Here is a 19,669-nt window from a genome sequence, read left to right on the forward strand (position 1 = left end):
TCATGAGATGATTTATACTCATGTTAGATGATATTTAGATGTTATATCATGACATGTAATGTGTGTGTACTATGTTTACATACTTATTTGTATGTCTATGCATTGATGTTTATATAGCCATGAGATAAAATGATAAAAGATATATAAAATAGAAAGGAAAAAAAAAAGGGAAAGTATCCCTAGATGTAAAAGATAAGTGGTGTGTTAACAAATATGTTTAAATGAGGGTTAAATAGCCCATTTAGAATGCAATGGATCATTCCTTACTGAGCGATTAGCGCTCACCCTTTCATTGTTGATTGCTTTGCAGGTAGACCATAAGCGAAGGATGCTAGAGACAGCGGGGCTACACGTGAAGGGAGATGATTTATTGTCATCTTGATGTAAATAATGTAAATGATAAATGTTTGTGAAACACCTTTGGAAGCTTTCACCCTATAAATATGTTTTGATTGTGTAATTTCAGGATAAATTCTTAAAGTTTCTAAATTATAAGTTTGGATCCTGCATGACATTTTATATGCATGTTTTCGATATTATTATTATTATTCTTACATAGATTTTTTTTCTAAATACAACTCGTTCTCCAGACATATATCCCCGGGATTCTCATTGAGGGATATTCAGAGGATACCTGACTGGAGGTTGGTTTTACATGTAATGTTTTTCTATATTAAATGTAATGTTTATTTGATTAAATTAGCATAATTTTCAAAGTAATTATTATTTAATAAAAATATCATTCCCAATATTTAATTAGTATATACAAAAATAATGAGTGAAATAGATTAATTGTTGATTATTACAATAAAAGAAAAAGAAAGAGAATATTTGAAAGAATATTCTTTTTAGTGTAATACTTCGTACAATGGATTAGAGATGCAATAATGTTTCATACCGAATATCACACCAATTTGGTGTGAAACTTGCACCCATTTGGTGCAATGGGTTGAAGATGGTCTTATATAATATTGAGCTACCTCTCTGCTCTCTCTACAAGCGAGGACTTGGTGAACTCTCTACAAGCGAGGACTTGGTGAAATAAGAGTCGACATTAATGGAAGATTTGGATGCAGTTTTTGATCCCTCTGTTCAAACAGAAAACGAAGATGATAACTCAAAGTTACCAGAGACAGAGTTACCGCATCCTCCAGAGTCTAATCCAACAGGTCAGCCTGCTGAAGCTTGGAAAAGTGGGCTATGTGCTTGCTGCAATAATCCATGCAATGGTGATACTCTCTCTCTCTCTCAAACTCAGTGGTTTCATTTTGAACTGCGTAAATGTCTTATCGCCGCCATAGATTTGTAACGTGTGAACTTATTTTACTCAAACTCATTACAATATTTCAGCGCTGGTAACAGTTTTCTTCCCTTGCGTGACGTTCGGCCAGGTTGCAGAAATGGTGGATGAAGGCAACATCAGTAAGTATTCCAAATTTTTTATTTTTTTTATTTGTATATATAACTTAATTATCAATATGAAATTAACACATGGATGGTTTTCTTTTCCGGTGCTTAATTGCAAATAAAATAAAGAATGTTGTACTAGTGCAATGGTTTACATGGTGTTGTGCTTATTCTGCTCTTGTGGAGCATGTAAACTCTCATCCACTTACCGAGGTAAACTGAGGAGAAAATTTAACATTCCTGAGTCTCCTGCTCTCGACTGGGTCACTCACTTTGCTTGTGAATGTTGTGCTCTTTGTCAAGAATTCAGGGAGCTTCAATCCAGAGGCTTTAATCCTTGTCTTGGTAAGTCCTCATAATAATAATATCAATTAATATCTAAAACTTATTAAAAATATCAATACTTAGTTGTCACGTCTATATATTATTATTATCTGAAATAGGGTTTGGGTTTATAACTGTGTGCATTAATCAGGTTGGAAGAGAAAGAAGAATAAGCAGCTAAGTATGAGGCCACCTACGACCCAAAGAATGACGAATTGAGGATTGCTGTGTGTGTAACATTCAAAAATGGATCTTGTAGCTGAATCTCCATCCAACAGATATTATGCCAATTCCACCTGCTGAAGCAGGAAGAGATAATAAGTTCAAAATCTCCTGCAGCCACCTCAAATCATTAGTAACTTTAATAGAAAATGTAAGGTTCTTTCGTTCACATGGATGTGTTATATATGCTACAATATTATATAAATAACAATCAACTGTCAAGCATTTGGCCAAATTCCAATGGAAAGAATGGCTCTCTGCCAGTTCCAAGAATCAATAATAACAATGACTCTTCAAATTGGTTTACAAATAAGTAAATTTGTGAGATATATATATTATTATTATTATCTGCTGTAAACAGGACACAAAATAGTTACTTTGGCAAGTTCATACTTAACCAGGGAAGCATGAATTTTTTTTTTTTAAACTCTTTACTTTCATCAATCCCTTCTTCTTTCGGCCAAGATTGGGTCGACAGAGCAAATTGATAAAGATTCGACCAAGGAAATTTGAAACCTACGCAAACCTCTTTGGGTACTTAAAACAAAAATATACAGCTGAAAAATCAGATGAAATACTATTTTATTCATTAAAGTGAATATGAAAAATTGGTTGAGTCAGTCTGATTATAAAATTGAAATATTAAATACATTAGAAAAAGAAAAAGAATAGCTGGTTCACAAAGAACAGAAGTCTGTTACTGCATAATGAACTCAACAGACAACATCATTTATCCAAAAGCTCAAGCAAACTATAGAAACACAACTAAGTAAACAAAAAATGAAGACAGACATATTTGTGATACATGCAAAAGAAGTTCATTAAAACCCAGAAAAAAATCTACAAAATGCATGCATAAGATATAATCATAAGCTCAAAAACACAGAAAACATCATCTGTCATGAACCCATCAAACACCCAGAGAAGACAAACAAATTGGGACCATTTCTTGATTTGTGCGTGTCATCGACTCATCTTTGCGCAGGGGCCAAGCTAATCTTATCTATATCGTTCCAATTTTATCGGATTTCTCCTAAGTGACAGTTACACGTGCTGCGTTATGTTTATAATGTAGTGAAGCTGCATTTAACTAATCGATGTGGTATTACTTAACTAGAGTCAGCTTTACACGTGTGAATGGTGTGACTGAAAATAAATAGTTTAAAAAGAACAAAATTATTCTTCACCTCCTTTTTTTCGGGGTAAAATGAAATTTACTAAGTTACCCATAAATAAAATAAGAAGTATAAATAAAATTACAAATAAATAAATAAATTCTTTTTTAACATAAACCCTAATTTTCTTAATTAACATGTTTTCCGTAATAAAATCTCTTTTTTCAAACTTTTAAATTAGGGTTTGAACTTTGAAGGGGGAAAAAAAAAGATGAAGGCAAAGAGTGAATGTTTATTACCGTACTCTTTAAATAAGAGAAAATATTTGTGTATTAGTTTAATAATTTAAAGATTTGAGCTTCCTAAAGTCATTAGATATTATTTCTCATTTGGGATGTAAAATTATCACATGAAAAAACTAAAGCTTTGCTGATTAGTAGTCAAATTTAAAATAACTGTACATAATTTAGGTCCAGAACTTGGAAGATAGAATAAATTTCAACACTCTTAATCAAAATGACATTTTCTTCTTAGAACTCCTCATGTTTGTACAATGTCATGTCAAAATTACAAACACCTTGTATACCGGCAGTAATTAAAAAAAAAAAAAAAATCAATCAATAACATAAAGGTAACTTCAAAATTTTAGTCTTCATATGATTTACAGATTATTCGTGTACAAATATTTACCATACCAGACTTGATTATCACCACAAGCACTCTCGAAAAACTCAAAACTATAAACACACAAAAATGCCACAGAAACTCAGATGTTGATGGTGGCTTCCCAGAGTCTAAGAACTCCATTTCGCCCACCACTGCATATCCTTTTCCTTTCAAGATCGGAAGCTATGCATCTTACCTGCACGCCACAAAATAAACGAAACTAGTGAAACAGATGTTGAGTTTTATGGTTCTCGACCTAATTAGGATGAAGTGACATGAAGATGAAGATGAAGTTGAAAGATTATTTACAATATGAGATTAAAAACGCTTGTTTTCTATAAAAAATAAAAAAATAAAAAAATCAAGAGAGAAAGAGGGAAAAGATTAGAAGAGTAGGGAGTTCTAAAAGATAAGAGGAAATATACATACCACAGCTAGATTCCTTTGAGGTGTTCTGTATAGTTGCCACCCAGCCATTTTTGAACCAGAGCTAGATAAGCCACCAAGTCGCTCTTGAGGTCGATGGAAAAGAGACATAGAATTGTCAGCTGCTCCAATTCCTAACCAATGTTCCCCAGCACTGATTGATAAGATTGCAGATGAATGAATGGTGACGTTCTTCACACATTTTATACTTCCTGCACGTGCAACAAAATAAATGCTTACAGCATTACTTATGGGGCAAATCAAACCAGAGAGAAAAGACAAATTACTCCCAAAAAGTAATGTTGGAGCATTGGCAGCCATAAAATTAAAGCTATTTTTCAATGCAGCTTGTGTTAGGAAAAAGGAAGCTCTTTTATGGAACAGTTGCCAATATCTAAAAGATATCTTGTAATATATCATGATAATTGTGCTAATATGGCTCAATGATCAGCTATCTCGGATATGGAGGACTCTTGGTTAATGTTACACTGATGCCATTGGCTACACCAGTAGGGAAAATCAAACCATATTGTTGCTCTTACCCTCGTCATTTTCCCAAAATCGGAGAAGCCCATCACTTGAACCTGAAAAGAAAGATACCAAATTTCAGAGTTACCTTCCTAGCACACTTTGGCACTAAAGATAAAATATCATTGCTAAAAAACTTGTTGCATCATAGCAAAATGAAATAAGAGTGTCCACCTGTTATTATTCCTTTATCTGATGAGGAATACTCAACACTTAATATCGGGCCAGCATGGCAGGCCAGGACAGCATCACATGTCCCTCGGGACACAGACCACATCCTTGCCGTCCAATCATCACTGCCAGTGATCACAGTGTCTCTGTCCATTCTAATAGACCTGCATAAATGACAAATAATTAGAAGGCTCCTTCAAAGATACAACTATGAAATTGTAGAAGAAACAAAAACAAAAAAGTCAAGCTCTTTGGGCTCACCGAATCCATTTTGAGTGCCCTAAAAACTTGTGCATCTGTCTACCTGCACGAATGTCCCAGATGTTGGCAACCCTGATAGTGCAAGTACATATAAAAGGTTAGAGAAAAAAAAAAATTCAAATCTACAACAGCGATACAGATGTACACTCAAGTAAACTTACGCATCTCTACCACCAGCAGCCAAGATTCCAGTGGAATCATCATACTCCATGCATAAAACTGCACTAGTGCATCGACCAACTGTTGCCACACAAGTATCAGTTCGAACATCCCACATCTTCACAGTCCCATCATGCGAAGCAGTAAGGACACGTTCACCTGACAGCATCCGCACACAACTGACCTACATGATGAATGATAAGAATTATCACATGCTTTGATCCTTGTAGTCCATAATATGGATTATCCAGACCATAAAATTGCCAATTCTTTCCATAATGTTCACTGATCCAATACTAGCAAAAGATAACCCTTAAATATTTTACCAAAGAGGTGTTTGTATCTAACAATAACTTTGAAGACAGCAAACACAAAAAATCATTTCATTTAGGGAAAAAAAATCTAAAGACATAAAAAGCAAAAACAAAAAGTTCATTATAATGTTAACTGAAGATAAGAAACACTAATAGTGAGCAAAAAATGGACAAACTGAAGACTAATCGTCTAATAAATATTTTTGAATTTAAAATATATAGACCGTCATGAATAGATCTTTCTAAGTGGCAGATCAAAATGAGCATCATATTGTTTCACTGGGAGCCCAAAACCCACTCGTACCCAAAATGAAAGAAATAATGGAATATGGCACTGTCATCAACTATATAACAGCCAAGTTTAACTACCACAAGCACGTGCAATATTATTTGCCATAAGCTTCCCCAACAAATCAGTAGAATTAATCTAGATTTTCCCATAATTTTTAGGCTCTAACAAACAGTTTTGAGCTGAAATTGCTGATTATTCAGCACAAAGGTCAAAGCACAACAAGCAAAAAACCTTTCTAGCTATATATCCAGTCCATAATTCAAGCAAAGATGCATGAGAAAGAAAACCTGTGCATCATGGCCCTTCAGCGCTTCCAAAAGCTGAGATGTTTGCTTATCCCATACAATAACAGACTGGTCATCAGATCCTGAAACCACCTTTGTTCGATCAGAGCTTATAGCCCGAATGGCTCTGCATAGAAGAAGAAAGGGTGATATAACCAGAGCAACAACCAATTAGAAGTAAGGTGTAGTTACACCTAAGCTTCTACAAATCCATAAAAGAAGTAATATGTAAATATCAGCAAAAGAACAACCGTGTGTGTCCTTTCAAGGTCGCTCGAAGTTCTGAACCACGAAGACTAGGATCCCAGATCTTAACCTGCAAAAAATTTAGAAGATCAAACATCAAGTTAAAACTTGCCCCAAATTATACAATGAAGGTTGAAAAAAAACTCATCCATCAAAGTTGGAAGTTCCAATATATTAAGAATGTGGAACAATTTTACACATTCTGTTACTTATTTCCCTCTTAATTTCATTTACTAGCCAAAAGAATTAAAAGGATCAAGTACGTCAGACATGGTTGTGTCAGGAAACATGGTTACTGGCAAATTGCTAGATAGATTTATTTAACACTTATAAATAGAATCCCAAGCAAGCTCACTAATCCACACTCCACAATTCCCATTGACAGGCTCCACAGAATGAGACAGAAATCCAGCTTCCAAGCAATGCATGACTCTTGTGCAAAGGAATTTTATGACAGAAGAAAACAATCAGAGATGTAACTCACCGAACAATCTGCACTCCCGCTGATAAAGAAACCTGCATCTTCACGGTCACCCACAAGATCCCACACCTCTTTCCTTGTTACACAATGTAGAGCTGTAACCGCACCACTATGACCCCTAAGTACACGAACATTGGTTTGAAGTTTCTTCTGCCCGGCAGCTGCTAAATCTTGTTTTCTAGGAGTCCCATTGTCATTTGCAGCTGATCACAAGAGACAATAAGACATGGTAATATAAAGGTAGATGATCTGAATACAGGATGGCAGAACAAGTCCAAGGTCGAAAAAACACATACCTGAAGACCCACTGTCGGAAGTCCATCTACGAACTCGACTAAAAGAGTTTGTTCTTGATGATGGCTCCCTGCTAAACATGCTCTGAACCCAGCTTCTTCCAACACCAGTAGCCTCAGCAGGTTGCTGATCCTCAATTGTGGCATCCTTTGGACGTGGGGATGGCAACCCATGAGATGATATTGACTGGGCTTTAAAAGATGACAATCCCCAGTAACCAATGCGAAGTTGCTGGATATGTGAGAGAAACCCTCTTATTTGTATCTGAAACAAATTGGAGGATGAACTTTTTATTGGTAATATACATAAACTGAGGCAACAGTGCAGTTGCATAATATGTTACAGCAAGAGGAATCATGAAACCAAAAAGTTTCAACCAGTTTCATGACAATGCAATCCCTGGGGCTCTCATGAAAATAAAATTCTTAAAATTTAAGGCTCACAGTGACTCTAGACAATTTCCCTCAAACTTGTCCAACATCATACACTGAATTGAATTTCAACAGAGATAGAACCTGCTGTTAATGAGAGAATAAATTGTAAAATTAAAAAGGAAAGAAAAATGCCAATGACAGTACATGCTTATTTTTTTGTGTTTCATTTACAACTTTTAAGTAATTAACATCAAAGCTAACCACACACACAAAAAAATAAAAATAAAAAAGAAGGCTGGTAAGAGATAAAGTAAGAAATTGAACAGTACACCAAAGTGAATCATATAAAATAATTGCATACATGGCCAAAAGCCCATGATCATTTAAGGGTTTGATCACAATGGAAATCCTGAATAGAAAACACCCATAAATTCAGGCAGAAAGAGACGAGATAGAAAAAGTTGTGCAGATGATAAATTAAAAAACATAATATCACAGCTAATACTACAGGACAGTAGTTTAACTTACAAATTGCTTGTATCCGATGTTGTTTTTCCCAGCTATTGTTTCAATCATGTACCAGGCATCAGTATCTGGAAGTCCCAATCCATCCTTCATGATAACATAGAATAAGATCAATAAATTCAAGAAATGATAACAAATATACAGTAAGCTTAGTTGGAGATTGCTAAAGCTAACCCAGAAAATGTTGCTAAAGAGAAAAGAACAGTACCATGTGTGATGCCACTACAATTAGTTGCGCTGTCACCAAAGATGCATAATTGGCTGATCTGCCATGATAACACATAAACACAATAGATAAGCATGCTTCCCAAATAAACATTTTTCAACAGAATCAAAGAAATTTCATGCATTAAATTATGACACGAAACAGATTCTCAAGTTACAAACATTGGAGATGGGTTTCTAGCTAAATAGAAATATACATTAGAAATGCAAGTACCCTCCATTACTAGGACCTTTAAAAACCACAGATGAACTAAGCCCAACCCAACAATAAAAGAAAAGAACCCCTTGGAATAAAACCCACTCAAATCAAATCCAATACCAGACTTGAACATGATACCAAAAATACCAATAAAAAAAAGTATAAACAACCATATAATTTTGAACTAGATCACCCAATTAATTCTTCACAGCATCAATCATGCATTGGGGGTTTAACATATACTTTCAAAGATAAACAATGATTAACTTGCATGTACTTCCATCAAATAAAAATAGGAATAAAAGTTTATCGAAACCATATCAAATTTGGTATAGTTTGGCCAATATATCAGGTGACCTGCCACACATCATCCTCAACACAAGTAGTCATTACATTTGATTTATGCAGTCACAACTCAATGTTACAAGTTAAACATGCTGAGAAATTTTTCCTCTCATTCTCCAATGAAAGTCTATTAAATTAAACGAATTAATAACCTCACCAGATAGGGTTGGATGGCTGTTCAATTTTAATATCCAGTTGGTTTTAAATCATAAGTTCACAATTCTCAGAGCTTCTGTTATTCCTGCTGATGCAAGTCAACACAGACAGAACCAAAATACAGCCTTACTACATTAGACAACCTAAGGAAAGTATAAGCCACAAAAAACCACACATGGTGCATATCAATGCAACCATAGTCTCTATATAGAAAATCCTAATCTAAAATCTAACCCAGTGCATTTAAGCTTGTAGATAGAGGCCAGTATAAGTGTCATTGCACACAACCAAAAGCAAGTACCAAAAATTACAAGAAATAAGCACCAAGTATAGGAAGAAAATTGGTGAGATACTCAATAGACTATCATATAAATAAATGGCAAGACTTAAAGAATGAATTCTTCTTACTGGCTTGAAAATCGATCTGATAAATAGTCAAAGTAGCCTTCCCAAAACCTGCAAGAGAGTCATATAAGGTCTTCAAAAAAAGTGCAACTTTGAATTTTATAGGACTGTCATGCCAAAAAACTTATATGACCACTTCAGGTGAACAAAAATAACTCAAAATTATAAAGACTAAATCAGAAAAAATCCATATTACAACCTCCACCTCTTATTAAAATGTAAGATAAAATAAAGGAAGTAGTAGAATGACCTGGACATTATCTTTCCTAGAAAGCTCAAAAGATTTAAGTTACTAATTATTCTTTTCTTAGAGAAGGGAAAATAGGCCTCAAAACAAGGAAAACTAAATGGCAATTACAAGTAAAAAGCATAATTAGGTAAAATTTCAATTATAAGAAAACCACCATGTCCTACGTGTAACGGCAAGGGAAAGGTGATGAAGAATTCATCACAGTGATTAATGAAATTCCATAATTATAATTATGATCTGTGACACATACCGTAACTCCTCCCAAATAGAGAGAGATATTAGATGGCGCTGAATGTAGTCAGAAACATTATTAGCGTCTTTCTTGAACATCTCAGCAGACACTTCAAGGGCATCTATAATAGTTGACACATCATTTCGAGAGGTTGCACGACTAATTGCTGTTTTGAGCTACATGGGGAGAAAGGGGAAGGGGGATGAAAATACCAATAATCAATAAAAACATGAACTATTCTGTTCCAAAACAAAGTGTCAGAGGAACAAGAGACAACAAATGAGCAAACTGGGGCAAAAACCATCACTATAAAGCTAGTGGGAGATTATACTTCAATGAAGTCATTTGTTGTTAGAAAATAAAAAGATCATATCAAATATTTTAACAACTTGACTGTGTGTGTGTTTGTGTGTATATATACATGTATGTATATGCAGGTTGAGGAATGGAGAGTTTCTTAACATCTGCTTACCAATTCTTTCACTGCAATAAACTGTTCCTCAGTCAATTGACAATGCCATCCCTGAGAGAGTAAATTAAGTATCAGAGTTAGAGTCATGTCGTGCACAGCACACATTATATCAGTAGATACTATTAACTGCTAAACTTACTGAATGTATATGCTCCCTGATACATTCAACAAACCCACTTCCACCAATCCCTTCAGCATCAGACTCTATCAAGGCTGTGAAAGGAAATTATTAATGTGTGTTAAAGCAAGGGTATCTCAGCTATTAAGCAAATGAATTTGCATGCCATAAGGAATTTTCCTTAAAAACATCAATGAAAGAATTTTTAAGAAGCATACCAAGGATTGTGCCATATTCAAACGATGACAGTGGATCATCAGTTGCTCCCAATTTCAGAAGGCGCAGCCACAAACCCTGTTTAAGAAAGCATATAAAAATTTCAGCATCAGCGTGGAAGCATCAAATTCACAAATCTGTCTGTCTTTCTACTTGTAAAGATTATGTTTAAGAAAATTATAAACATTACAAAGAACAGCAAGGAAATCCCACACACAGAAAATAACGAGAATACAATTACAATATAATTTCTTTCTGTAAATGATACTGTTTAAAAATAATATGAAAATTTAATAACCCTAGTTCCAAAAATATAAGGTCCAGTACAAGAAGAACCAATATAAAGTTATATGGACTTGTCCAAATTGCATGTCATGAGAAAAGTATGCGAATATATTCTGATTTCACTAGGGTGTCAAGTGCTTGTTTTGATGTTGGAAGAAAGGGGTATTAACACTTTGTTACACATAACATGACCAACTCAAAAATCGCCAAAATATTAGAAAATTTGATAATATTAAATTTTCTTTTCTAACACTATATATGTCTGAAATAATATACACATGCTGGTCCCAGCCATTTACTCAGGGAAATTCTATTTTATGTGGCCTTCAATGACAAAACCTTCATCAGTTGAATTAGAGAATATATATATATATATATAATATAATATATAATATTATATATAATATATATATGGCGAGAGAGAGAGAGAGAGAGAGAGAGAGAATAATCCTCTAGTTAGGACGTCCTAATATAATTTTGTCAAGACCATCCATATATACCATTGAATCTAAATTGTAAAATATCATTTCAGTCCAATGAGATGAATCCAACAGTGATTAAGTATAGTCTTAACATAATTTTTATTTGGACGTCATGACTAGAGAATATATATATGTGTAATGGTACAAACATGTGCATGTATCCTCTAACAGTGGTACAAAGATGTAAGCACAATATCCATACATAGACTCATCCATGTCCTTTACACCTTTCTATAAATAATGTCAAGTACATACATATCCTGTGTCTATTCCACACAGGATATAGTCAACATATTGGCTTATTCTACTTGTATATAATAGCCAAAATCTATAACTTGTTTTTACTAATCTATAAAGAGCCTAGCCCCCAAAGTTGCCAGCACCCCACTCTAATAGAGAAACAAAAAACCTACAGCAATCCAACAATTATCATAAAATTTTGAATTGACTCAATTGAGTGAACCAAATTATTTGAACTATACAGTGACTCAAAATATAGAAAATTAATTCCAATATTAACAGATAATTATTAAATGTATATCACCTAAATATAAAGAAGATTATCTATTTAAAAAAATATACAAAAACAAGGTTTACCTGCAGCTTAACTTTTATGTCCAAAACCATGCGCTCCCTTTCCGCCTGTAAAAAATTGACAGTTAAATCAGCTCAGGAAATTCTGAATCTTAACCATGTCACTAGAGGTCATGATAAGGAGTGAAGAACTTACAGCCCTCTCCATTGGACTCAAATTATCTGCTTTGGGGTCCTTACCCACTCGCCCAGACGGTGAACTGGTAGAAATATAAAATATAAAAAGAAAAAGAATTTAAACTGTGCTAATAGGTATGAAAAAGCACAAAGGGGATTTTATTTCCATGCATAAAAGTATACCTAGGACTATGCTTTGTTGAGTATTCAAAAGCTCCACTAACCGAGGCAAGAATTTGCCTCCTCTTCTCTTCCTGCTCTTCGGTTCTTACATTTGAAGGAAATCTATCATAAGTATATTTGGCACCAGATCCTGCAGAATCAAAGAAAATGAAAACACGATTATTGCCAAACACAACTTAATTACCTCAGTCTAATATATATAATTGAAATCCCAGGAAAAAGATGGAAGTAAAATTTACCCGATATTCCAGTATCAGACTCTGATATGGTAATAATCTCAGGGTCTACCGAAGATGATGGAAGAATAGACATAGGATTTTGACCCCTTCCAATTGCATCTTGTAATTTGTCAAGGAGATTATGGTTGTTTCCTTCAGAACCAATACCTCTCTCCACATAATCCAAGAAACCAAGAGAATCTAAGAACTGGGTTATCTGCAGACAACAAGAGATGATCGGTTAAGGATAGTATGAGAACACTAAATTTCAAAAGAAAATGCTGGAAAAGAAGAATGTATCAAAGAAGTAGAGCACTTTCCACATGATTATACATCTGCAAGCACTCAACACAGTGAGAAGGAAAGAGGTAAAAGAGAGTGAGTGAAGAGTCAAATATGACAGACATAAAAAAGGAAGCCAATTTTAAGTAGATAAAAGATAATAACTAGTGGGATGACATAATATTACCATGGGCTCCGGTGGCTGGTTGGTTGACCGAGACCGCTTCTTTAAAAATGCTTGGTTGTTGAAGACAAGAGTGCCGCCAGTGTTTTCCTGACAAGATTATTTTGAACAAAATAGTACTTAGAAGACTATGGTACACAATAAAAGCAAGAATTATGCTTCAAAATTCAATGTTAAATAGACAAGTGCCACTATCTTTCCCGAGAAAAATATTATTTTAACCAAACTATTACTAAGAAGATTATTTATGAAACAGAAAAAGCCAAATCATACAAAAAGATATAAGATTAAAATTTCATACAATGAAGTTGCGGTAGCCACCTAATAGTGATGCAAAGAACTTTAGGAATATTAACCTGCATATTGAAAAAAAGCATGACAAACCATTAGAAACAGGCTTCTCTTGTCAAATTCTATTTGACAGGTCTTTACATAATGGAAATATCTGTACTGACAAGCTAAAGAATCACTGCATGAACAAGATGAACAATTTAGAGTAAAGAATGCATTAAAAAAAATAATAATAATAATAATAATAATAAACATAACAATAATAAACACTGTAAATTAGTTTGTAGCATTTAGAAGATATAGCAGGAATAGGAACAGCTTTTAACATCAATATTATACATCTTGAACACCCACCAGATAAGATCATATTTAAATAAAGTAATAATTAATTTAAACAAATCCGCAAAACTTACAAACTAGAAGTGTGTAACAGTATTTAATGAGTGGTGCAAGGTAAAAATGAAAATTAGTATTCCTGGATTCCACATATAACATTTACTTTGGCTAATGTGATCAATAATCTTATAAATATTTTCACTTACATTCAAAACTAAAATTAAAATATGATCATCAGCTGAATTCTTCTCTTAACATTTAACCCAAATGCAGAATACATGCCTACATCCATAAGGGTACTAATCAAAGTGTTTTTTTTTTTTTTTTTTTTGTCTTTCATACATATTCTAGTTGTTCATGCAAAATAACATTTAAGTAATAACTCATTTGAAAAAGCCAAAACAATGTTTGTCAATAAGCTTTTAATAAATTTGCAGTAGGTACAAACAACTATCAAGCTACATCTCAGATGGCAGAAAACAAGCATCAGCAGCATTTATTAGCATTTCCAGGGTACGTGCATATAATTCTTTCTGCGTCATTTTCAGAAACAATAAAAAACATGTTATCCCTATATGTCAATATTAACAGAAGAGTAATGAAAGACAGATAAACAAAAGAGAGGAAAAAGAAAAATGCATCCACAGTCCACTATTATAGTCACAACAATGCAGAACCACAATCAGATGTAAGAGAAATACAGCACACCTGAAAATGTAACATGAGTCAACATTTAGAAAGATAAGAACAAACAGAAATCTTTCAAAGCAAATTATAGATGCAGTTAATCTAAAACAACTGGCACTAGGAAAGTAATGAGTACTTCACAAAATTTGCATCCAAGTATCACCTAAGTTGAAGGTCATGATCCTCTCCCCATGGCTTGGCGCAACCTTTAGAATATTGCTCCGATGAAGTAACTAGATGAGAACTCATTTGATCAATCCCAACAACATTAGGATATAGTAACTTTAGAATATCTCCACGTAGAGAACTTAATTCAGGCTCTGGAATCAGCGGTATTTCTTCTGTTGTAGAAATTCGATTGTACTCAAGGTCCACAACAACTACCTACAACAATAAAGGTACAAGAAAATGAGATGCAAGAATTTATATCTCTCAAAAAACAGACATTTGTGAAATAGCACACACACCCACAAACTTCAAAAAGAATAAAATAAACATAAGCAGGAAGGCAAAGAGAAGTCACAAAAGTCTACGCAGACAGATCTATGCACAGTTTTCTTTTTTCATAAGAAACAAAAACTTTTTTTAAAGAAAGATTAATTTACAAAGAGGTGGGCCAATAGTGTCAATAAAAAAAGACTTAGAATTTAATACTCTTAAGAAACAGCAGCAGCCAAATCCCTTTGAATAAAGAAAAAAGAAATCGCTCAAATTTATTTGTAACCCAAGCCCATAACCAACATCTTATGCTCACTCATTATTGGAAAGCCTTTTAGGAAATTGTTTAGACAGGTCATTAGTCCAATGGAGATACACAAGAGTTGCTGCCAAGAAGGAAAAAGAAATTGACTGGGGAGTGGAACCTAAATCCTCAATGTCCAGGAATGAGGTCATGAGTAATCAAATGCTTAAGAAAGAATAGAAGTTAATTTGTTCAAGTAGAGAAGTTCTGGCAATATAAAGAGCAAAAGATGATTTTTAAAAATTAAGTGCTTACAATCCCAATCACAAAATGAGTATGGTACAAACTTCATTAAGGATTTGGTGAACCATGCCCCTTCAAAAGCTACTCAGTTTTAAACTGTTGGGTACCAACATTAAACTTGATAGAATTCAAATAACATTTTTTCCTATAAGCTTAAGTTCTTAACAAGTAGTAATGTTTCAATATAGTATCATAGTCTATTTAACTAAGAGATCTTGCTTCGTGGAAATCTCTTCATTCTATCAACTAAAATATAGCAGAGAGTAAGATGGTTTTCTCACAAGCTATTTGTTGAATTTTGCCATGCAAGTGAAAGGTGTATCAGAATAACTGAACTCTTACACATAAGCCTTAGGGATTAGCACTGTTTCAACGCAACTAATGAGGGAAGGAGCACTTCTTTGTAAAGATAGACTAATTGCATACTAGTCTAAACATTAAAGACATATCATACTATGCGATGGCTCTTATCATCACTTAGCTGATTCTTAATGAATTAATAAAGCTAAATTGATGAAATTTACTACACTTCATTATATATAAATCAAGAAATGTGCCTATCTGAAAGCATCAGTGAGGGTATTATCAGAGCTAGAAGAGGCTAGAGAACACAGAAACCCCCCTAATTGACCTTAGCGATAGCATGGCAAGATAATTATCCCTAAGTGACTATATTAATTTTTGTTCAAATTCTTTCAGCCTGGAATCACATAATGATTACATGACCCACATATAACATGTACTTCACTAACTCCTTTCCAGAAGGATTAAACCAATCATGTTGTGGTTCTACAAGCAGCTGTAGAATCATATCCAATGCTTTCAGCACCTATCCTACTTAATTGTCCACGATCAAAGGAGTCAAAGAGGATATATCATGGATACACAAATGCAATTAGTAGAAAAATATAACAAAAGACTATAAGGAAGCAGCAAGTAACAAAAAAGAGACAATTTATAAGGAGGAATAAATGTATGCACATATGACTTTCAATACTTAAAAAAAAAATTACAAATATTGAAATGGATCAGAGGTCCATCATCTAACGAAAAAAAGGCACATTAAAGACTAAGGTTCTCAAGACTACTTACACCATCCATGACGAGGTTAGATGTATCAACACCTGAATGGAGACCCATCATATAAGGTGTAGGAGCATCAATATAGTCTACTCCACTGAAAAACAGTAATGGAATGTAGACATGCTTCAGCACAACAAACATACAAGGATTAGATGACAGTCAAGAAAATAAAATGCATCAAGTCATCAATAGACATATTTATTTGTGATTTTCATCATCATATAAGACATGTTACCAGCTAATAACACTTGTAACATCTATATTAAATGCAAATATAATTTACACTAATGCAAAAGATAAACATCAACTATTTGAAACTAACCTGCCACCGGAATGGATATATTAAGTGGCATAATGCCTCTGATACTAGAGTTAGAAGAGAATACCTACGAAAGACAAGGTAAAGCGCAATCAATATACAATAACTTGCATTGCTAGGAAGATAGGCACTACATGATCATGATGGAACTGGTTAATGAAAGGAATCATCGAACTGAATTAAAACTAAACAAATGCAGTAAAACCACAAATTAGTAAAGTAATATCTATTTTTCTCACGCCAGACCGCCATTCAACATTGTAACATAATTTCAATCAATTAAATATATCACAATACGAATTAATTTACCAAGAGGGTACCAAACTATTGCTGACAGTGACAAAAGTATCATTATTCGGAATAAATACCGAGAAAATATGGTAAAAGGAAAAGAAAAAAGAAAAAGAAAGGGGAAATGAAAGAGAGAGAGAGAACATTTTTTACTCCACCTAAGTACCCCCAACATATCCCTCAAAAACCTTAGCTTGCAAATAGGGAAAAAACCATCACATTTAACCAATAGACACTGCAGGGTCCTAACATTCGTGTCCCCAAAAAAATGGCAGTCAACTAAGTATCAACCGGACAGAAATCAAACCATTGGGATTTGATCCAAAACCTTGACAGACTTCAAAGTTTTTTGTATATTTGAAGGAATAGAAATGTCTACGCTTTGGTCCAACTAATTAATAAACTGATTAAATTAGACTTCATCCAACAATAGCAACTCAACCATATATGGTTCCAACCAAATCCAATACAACACCGCAGATTGTCTTTGTCACTACAACAATTAATCAATAGATTAATTAAATTGGCCCTTGAAATATATAATCACTATATTATTCAGTATTAACTTAGCAACAGCATTAAACGAATAATTTAAAAAGGAATTTGTCAAAAGATAAATAGATACTTGTCTGATCGAAGCAAAATTCTCCTTTCAAGCAAGACCGCTATGAAAAGTTTAAGTAAATTGTCAACATCCAAGCACTGCACCAGTGGCTGAAATGGTATCTGCATTCAACAAATAAAGGAACAGAACTATCAAATAACAAGCTCCCCTATCAATGAAAATGATTACTAAATCAAATCAGCTAAAAGCAAAAGGCCCTACATCAGCATGAGGTAACCCATCCTTAGGTGGAGCTTCCACAGACAGTAAGGAATTCTCAACAGCAAACAAGACTCGATCCTTTCCAGGAGTTGGTAATGGAACATTGGACACCAAGTGTGCTATAATATCCCACAATGGCTTGCTGAAATTGTTTGAGAACTGATAGCATTATATGCAATGAACAAACTATAATACCATTGATTCCTACATTAAATCAATCTACATCAATTCATCAACAGAAAACTCACCTGCTTCCACTAAATGAAAAGCAAAGTGAAAAAAGTTCCTCAAGAGCATTTCGAAGAACACGAAAACTAGGCGAGCGAGAAACAAAACAAATACATTTATCAGCAAACGAATTCGCAGGAGTATGATAAGCTTCAGCAATATCTTCGCTAACTGGATCTCTAAACGCAATGCAACTAAGATAAATCTTCGACCCATCACCCTCTGCAACAAAATCATAACCAAAATGAACTACATTTCAACTCCCATTAACATCTTCTCAAACTCAGATACAAACACAAACCCACATAAGTTTCGAACTTTGTGAGCCAAACATCAAGATCATTAAATTTCAAGAAAACACATTTACTTAAACAAATTTCAAATATAATCACACAATTCATACGTGCAACTAATACAATAAAGCAATGCCACGTGAATTAGCATACAAAACTCGGAATACGAACATGAATTACACAATATATTTATTTAGAAAATATTTCAATGTCGAGATTCAACTCAAATTCTGGGATTATATTTGAAGTTTTCTGAAAATCATGTTCAAATCACAAACTAAACAAACTCTAAAAGACCTGTCAAAACAATAGGGTAGCTCCTGGGCAACGAAGAGGCGTCGTTGGGATCAAAACCGGTGGAGTAGAACTGGACGCCAGCAGGAAGAACACACTGCAAAAACAGAGAACGAAAATTGTCAACAGAGGAAACAAAATAAAATGCTTTAAGAAAGCAAAAGCGACTTACAGTGGAGAGTTGGGGAGGTGGAGGAGGGTAAAGAGAGTGATTGAGAGGAGGGTATTGATCGATAAGAGAAGGCATGTAGAGAAATTCTGTTCCATGATAGCCTTTGTTGCCATCTAGCGTCCGAATCTCGGGGCCAAGACCGCACACGACGAAATATTCGAAGATTCGCGCCATTTCGTAGATCTGAATTTGAGGGGTTTTCAATGTGATCTGATTAGCATTGTTAATGGGTAAGGTATTTTCTGGCTTAGAGAGAGAAGTGGAGATGGGTAATGGAAACAAGATGGAGAAGATGAAGGAGAGCTTTTTGTTATAATTTTTGGATTGTTTTGGGGCAAAATTTTAATTCTATAAATTTTACTAAGATCCAACGGCTGATATTTTAAATTATAAAAAAAAAAAGCTTAAATTCCACATTTTTAAATCTGAAAATTGTAGAGAATATTCTTTTTTTTTTCTTCCATTGTTCCTTGCATACCCACCTGAGCCACCTCACAATTCAGAAGTTTCAAATCTGAAATTCTTGAATTGATATTTGTTAGTAGAATAAGTTTTGATCATCTACATTTTGTTTGTGATTTTTTTATTTATTTATTTATCACCAAATTCTTGAACTAAAATTAGTTTAGTACAGTATATGCTTCATCCATTGTTGAGAACATTGAATATGGTAATTTGTACATTTTTGTTGTATACGTCATGTTTATGTGTGATTGGACATATTTAAATGCCAATTCAACTATATCTAACACTCAGTAGACAATGTATATGGTTATTTTATTAATGTTTAATAAATCGACGGTAAATAATTG

The 19,669-nt window shown here is 33.9% G+C and overlaps 2 protein-coding genes and 1 pseudogene across 2 annotated transcripts; 1 reads left to right on the top strand and 2 right to left on the bottom strand.

Annotated features, from left to right (window-relative positions):
* The first annotated feature begins 1,057 nt into the window (after positions 1 to 1,057).
* LOC116137484 (protein PLANT CADMIUM RESISTANCE 7-like) lies at positions 1,058 to 2,115 on the top strand. Its single transcript, XM_031423174.1, has 4 exons — positions 1,058 to 1,229; positions 1,351 to 1,422; positions 1,537 to 1,752; positions 1,883 to 2,115. Exons 1-4 carry the CDS (start codon positions 1,058 to 1,060, stop codon positions 1,948 to 1,950), a joined length of 528 nt encoding a protein of 175 aa, XP_031279034.1. The 3' UTR covers positions 1,951 to 2,115.
* A 769-nt stretch (positions 2,116 to 2,884) lies between these two features.
* LOC116137514 lies at positions 2,885 to 2,995 on the bottom strand (annotated as a pseudogene).
* A 565-nt stretch (positions 2,996 to 3,560) lies between these two features.
* LOC116137496 (DENN domain and WD repeat-containing protein SCD1) lies at positions 3,561 to 19,161 on the bottom strand. The gene is made up of 31 exons (XM_031423190.1): positions 18,858 to 19,161; positions 18,689 to 18,782; positions 18,119 to 18,320; positions 17,871 to 18,012; positions 17,670 to 17,770; positions 16,757 to 16,820; positions 16,444 to 16,557; positions 14,530 to 14,750; positions 13,354 to 13,408; positions 13,056 to 13,142; positions 12,608 to 12,803; positions 12,369 to 12,498; positions 12,205 to 12,268; positions 12,072 to 12,116; positions 10,710 to 10,785; positions 10,513 to 10,586; positions 10,374 to 10,424; positions 9,920 to 10,077; positions 9,423 to 9,470; positions 8,298 to 8,355; positions 8,093 to 8,176; positions 7,193 to 7,454; positions 6,900 to 7,099; positions 6,421 to 6,485; positions 6,173 to 6,296; positions 5,282 to 5,463; positions 5,121 to 5,192; positions 4,863 to 5,023; positions 4,703 to 4,744; positions 4,164 to 4,372; positions 3,561 to 3,930 (listed from the first exon to the last, which is right to left on the bottom strand). The coding sequence occupies exons 1-31, from the start codon at positions 19,029 to 19,031 to the stop codon at positions 3,835 to 3,837; spliced, it is 3,651 nt and encodes a 1,216-aa protein (XP_031279050.1). The 5' UTR covers positions 19,032 to 19,161; the 3' UTR covers positions 3,561 to 3,834.
* Positions 19,162 to 19,669: the final 508 nt, after the last annotated feature.

Source organism: Pistacia vera, unplaced genomic scaffold, assembly GCF_008641045.1.
Source record: "Pistacia vera cultivar Batoury unplaced genomic scaffold, PisVer_v2 Contig328, whole genome shotgun sequence".
In the NCBI taxonomy this organism is placed as follows: domain Eukaryota; kingdom Viridiplantae; phylum Streptophyta; class Magnoliopsida; order Sapindales; family Anacardiaceae; genus Pistacia; species Pistacia vera.

Excerpts from the sequence above, each read along its gene's own strand:
- LOC116137484 (XM_031423174.1), top strand. The coding sequence starts at position 1,058 with ATGGAAGATTTGGATGCAGTTTTTGATCCCTCTGTTCAAACAGAAAAC. Across the intron at positions 1,230-1,350 it reads CTGCAATAATCCATGCAATG|CGCTGGTAACAGTTTTCTTC; the intron begins GTGATACTCTCT and ends ACAATATTTCAG. Across the intron at positions 1,423-1,536 it reads GGTGGATGAAGGCAACATCA|AATGTTGTACTAGTGCAATG; the intron begins GTAAGTATTCCA and ends AATAAAATAAAG.
- LOC116137496 (XM_031423190.1), bottom strand. The coding sequence starts at position 19,031 with ATGGCGCGAATCTTCGAATATTTCGTCGTGTGCGGTCTTGGCCCCGAG. Across the intron at positions 17,771-17,870 it reads ATGGGTTACCTCATGCTGAT|ATACCATTTCAGCCACTGGT; the intron begins GTAGGGCCTTTT and ends TGTTGAATGCAG. Across the intron at positions 12,269-12,368 it reads TCAACAAAGCATAGTCCTAG|TTCACCGTCTGGGCGAGTGG; the intron begins GTATACTTTTAT and ends TATTTCTACCAG.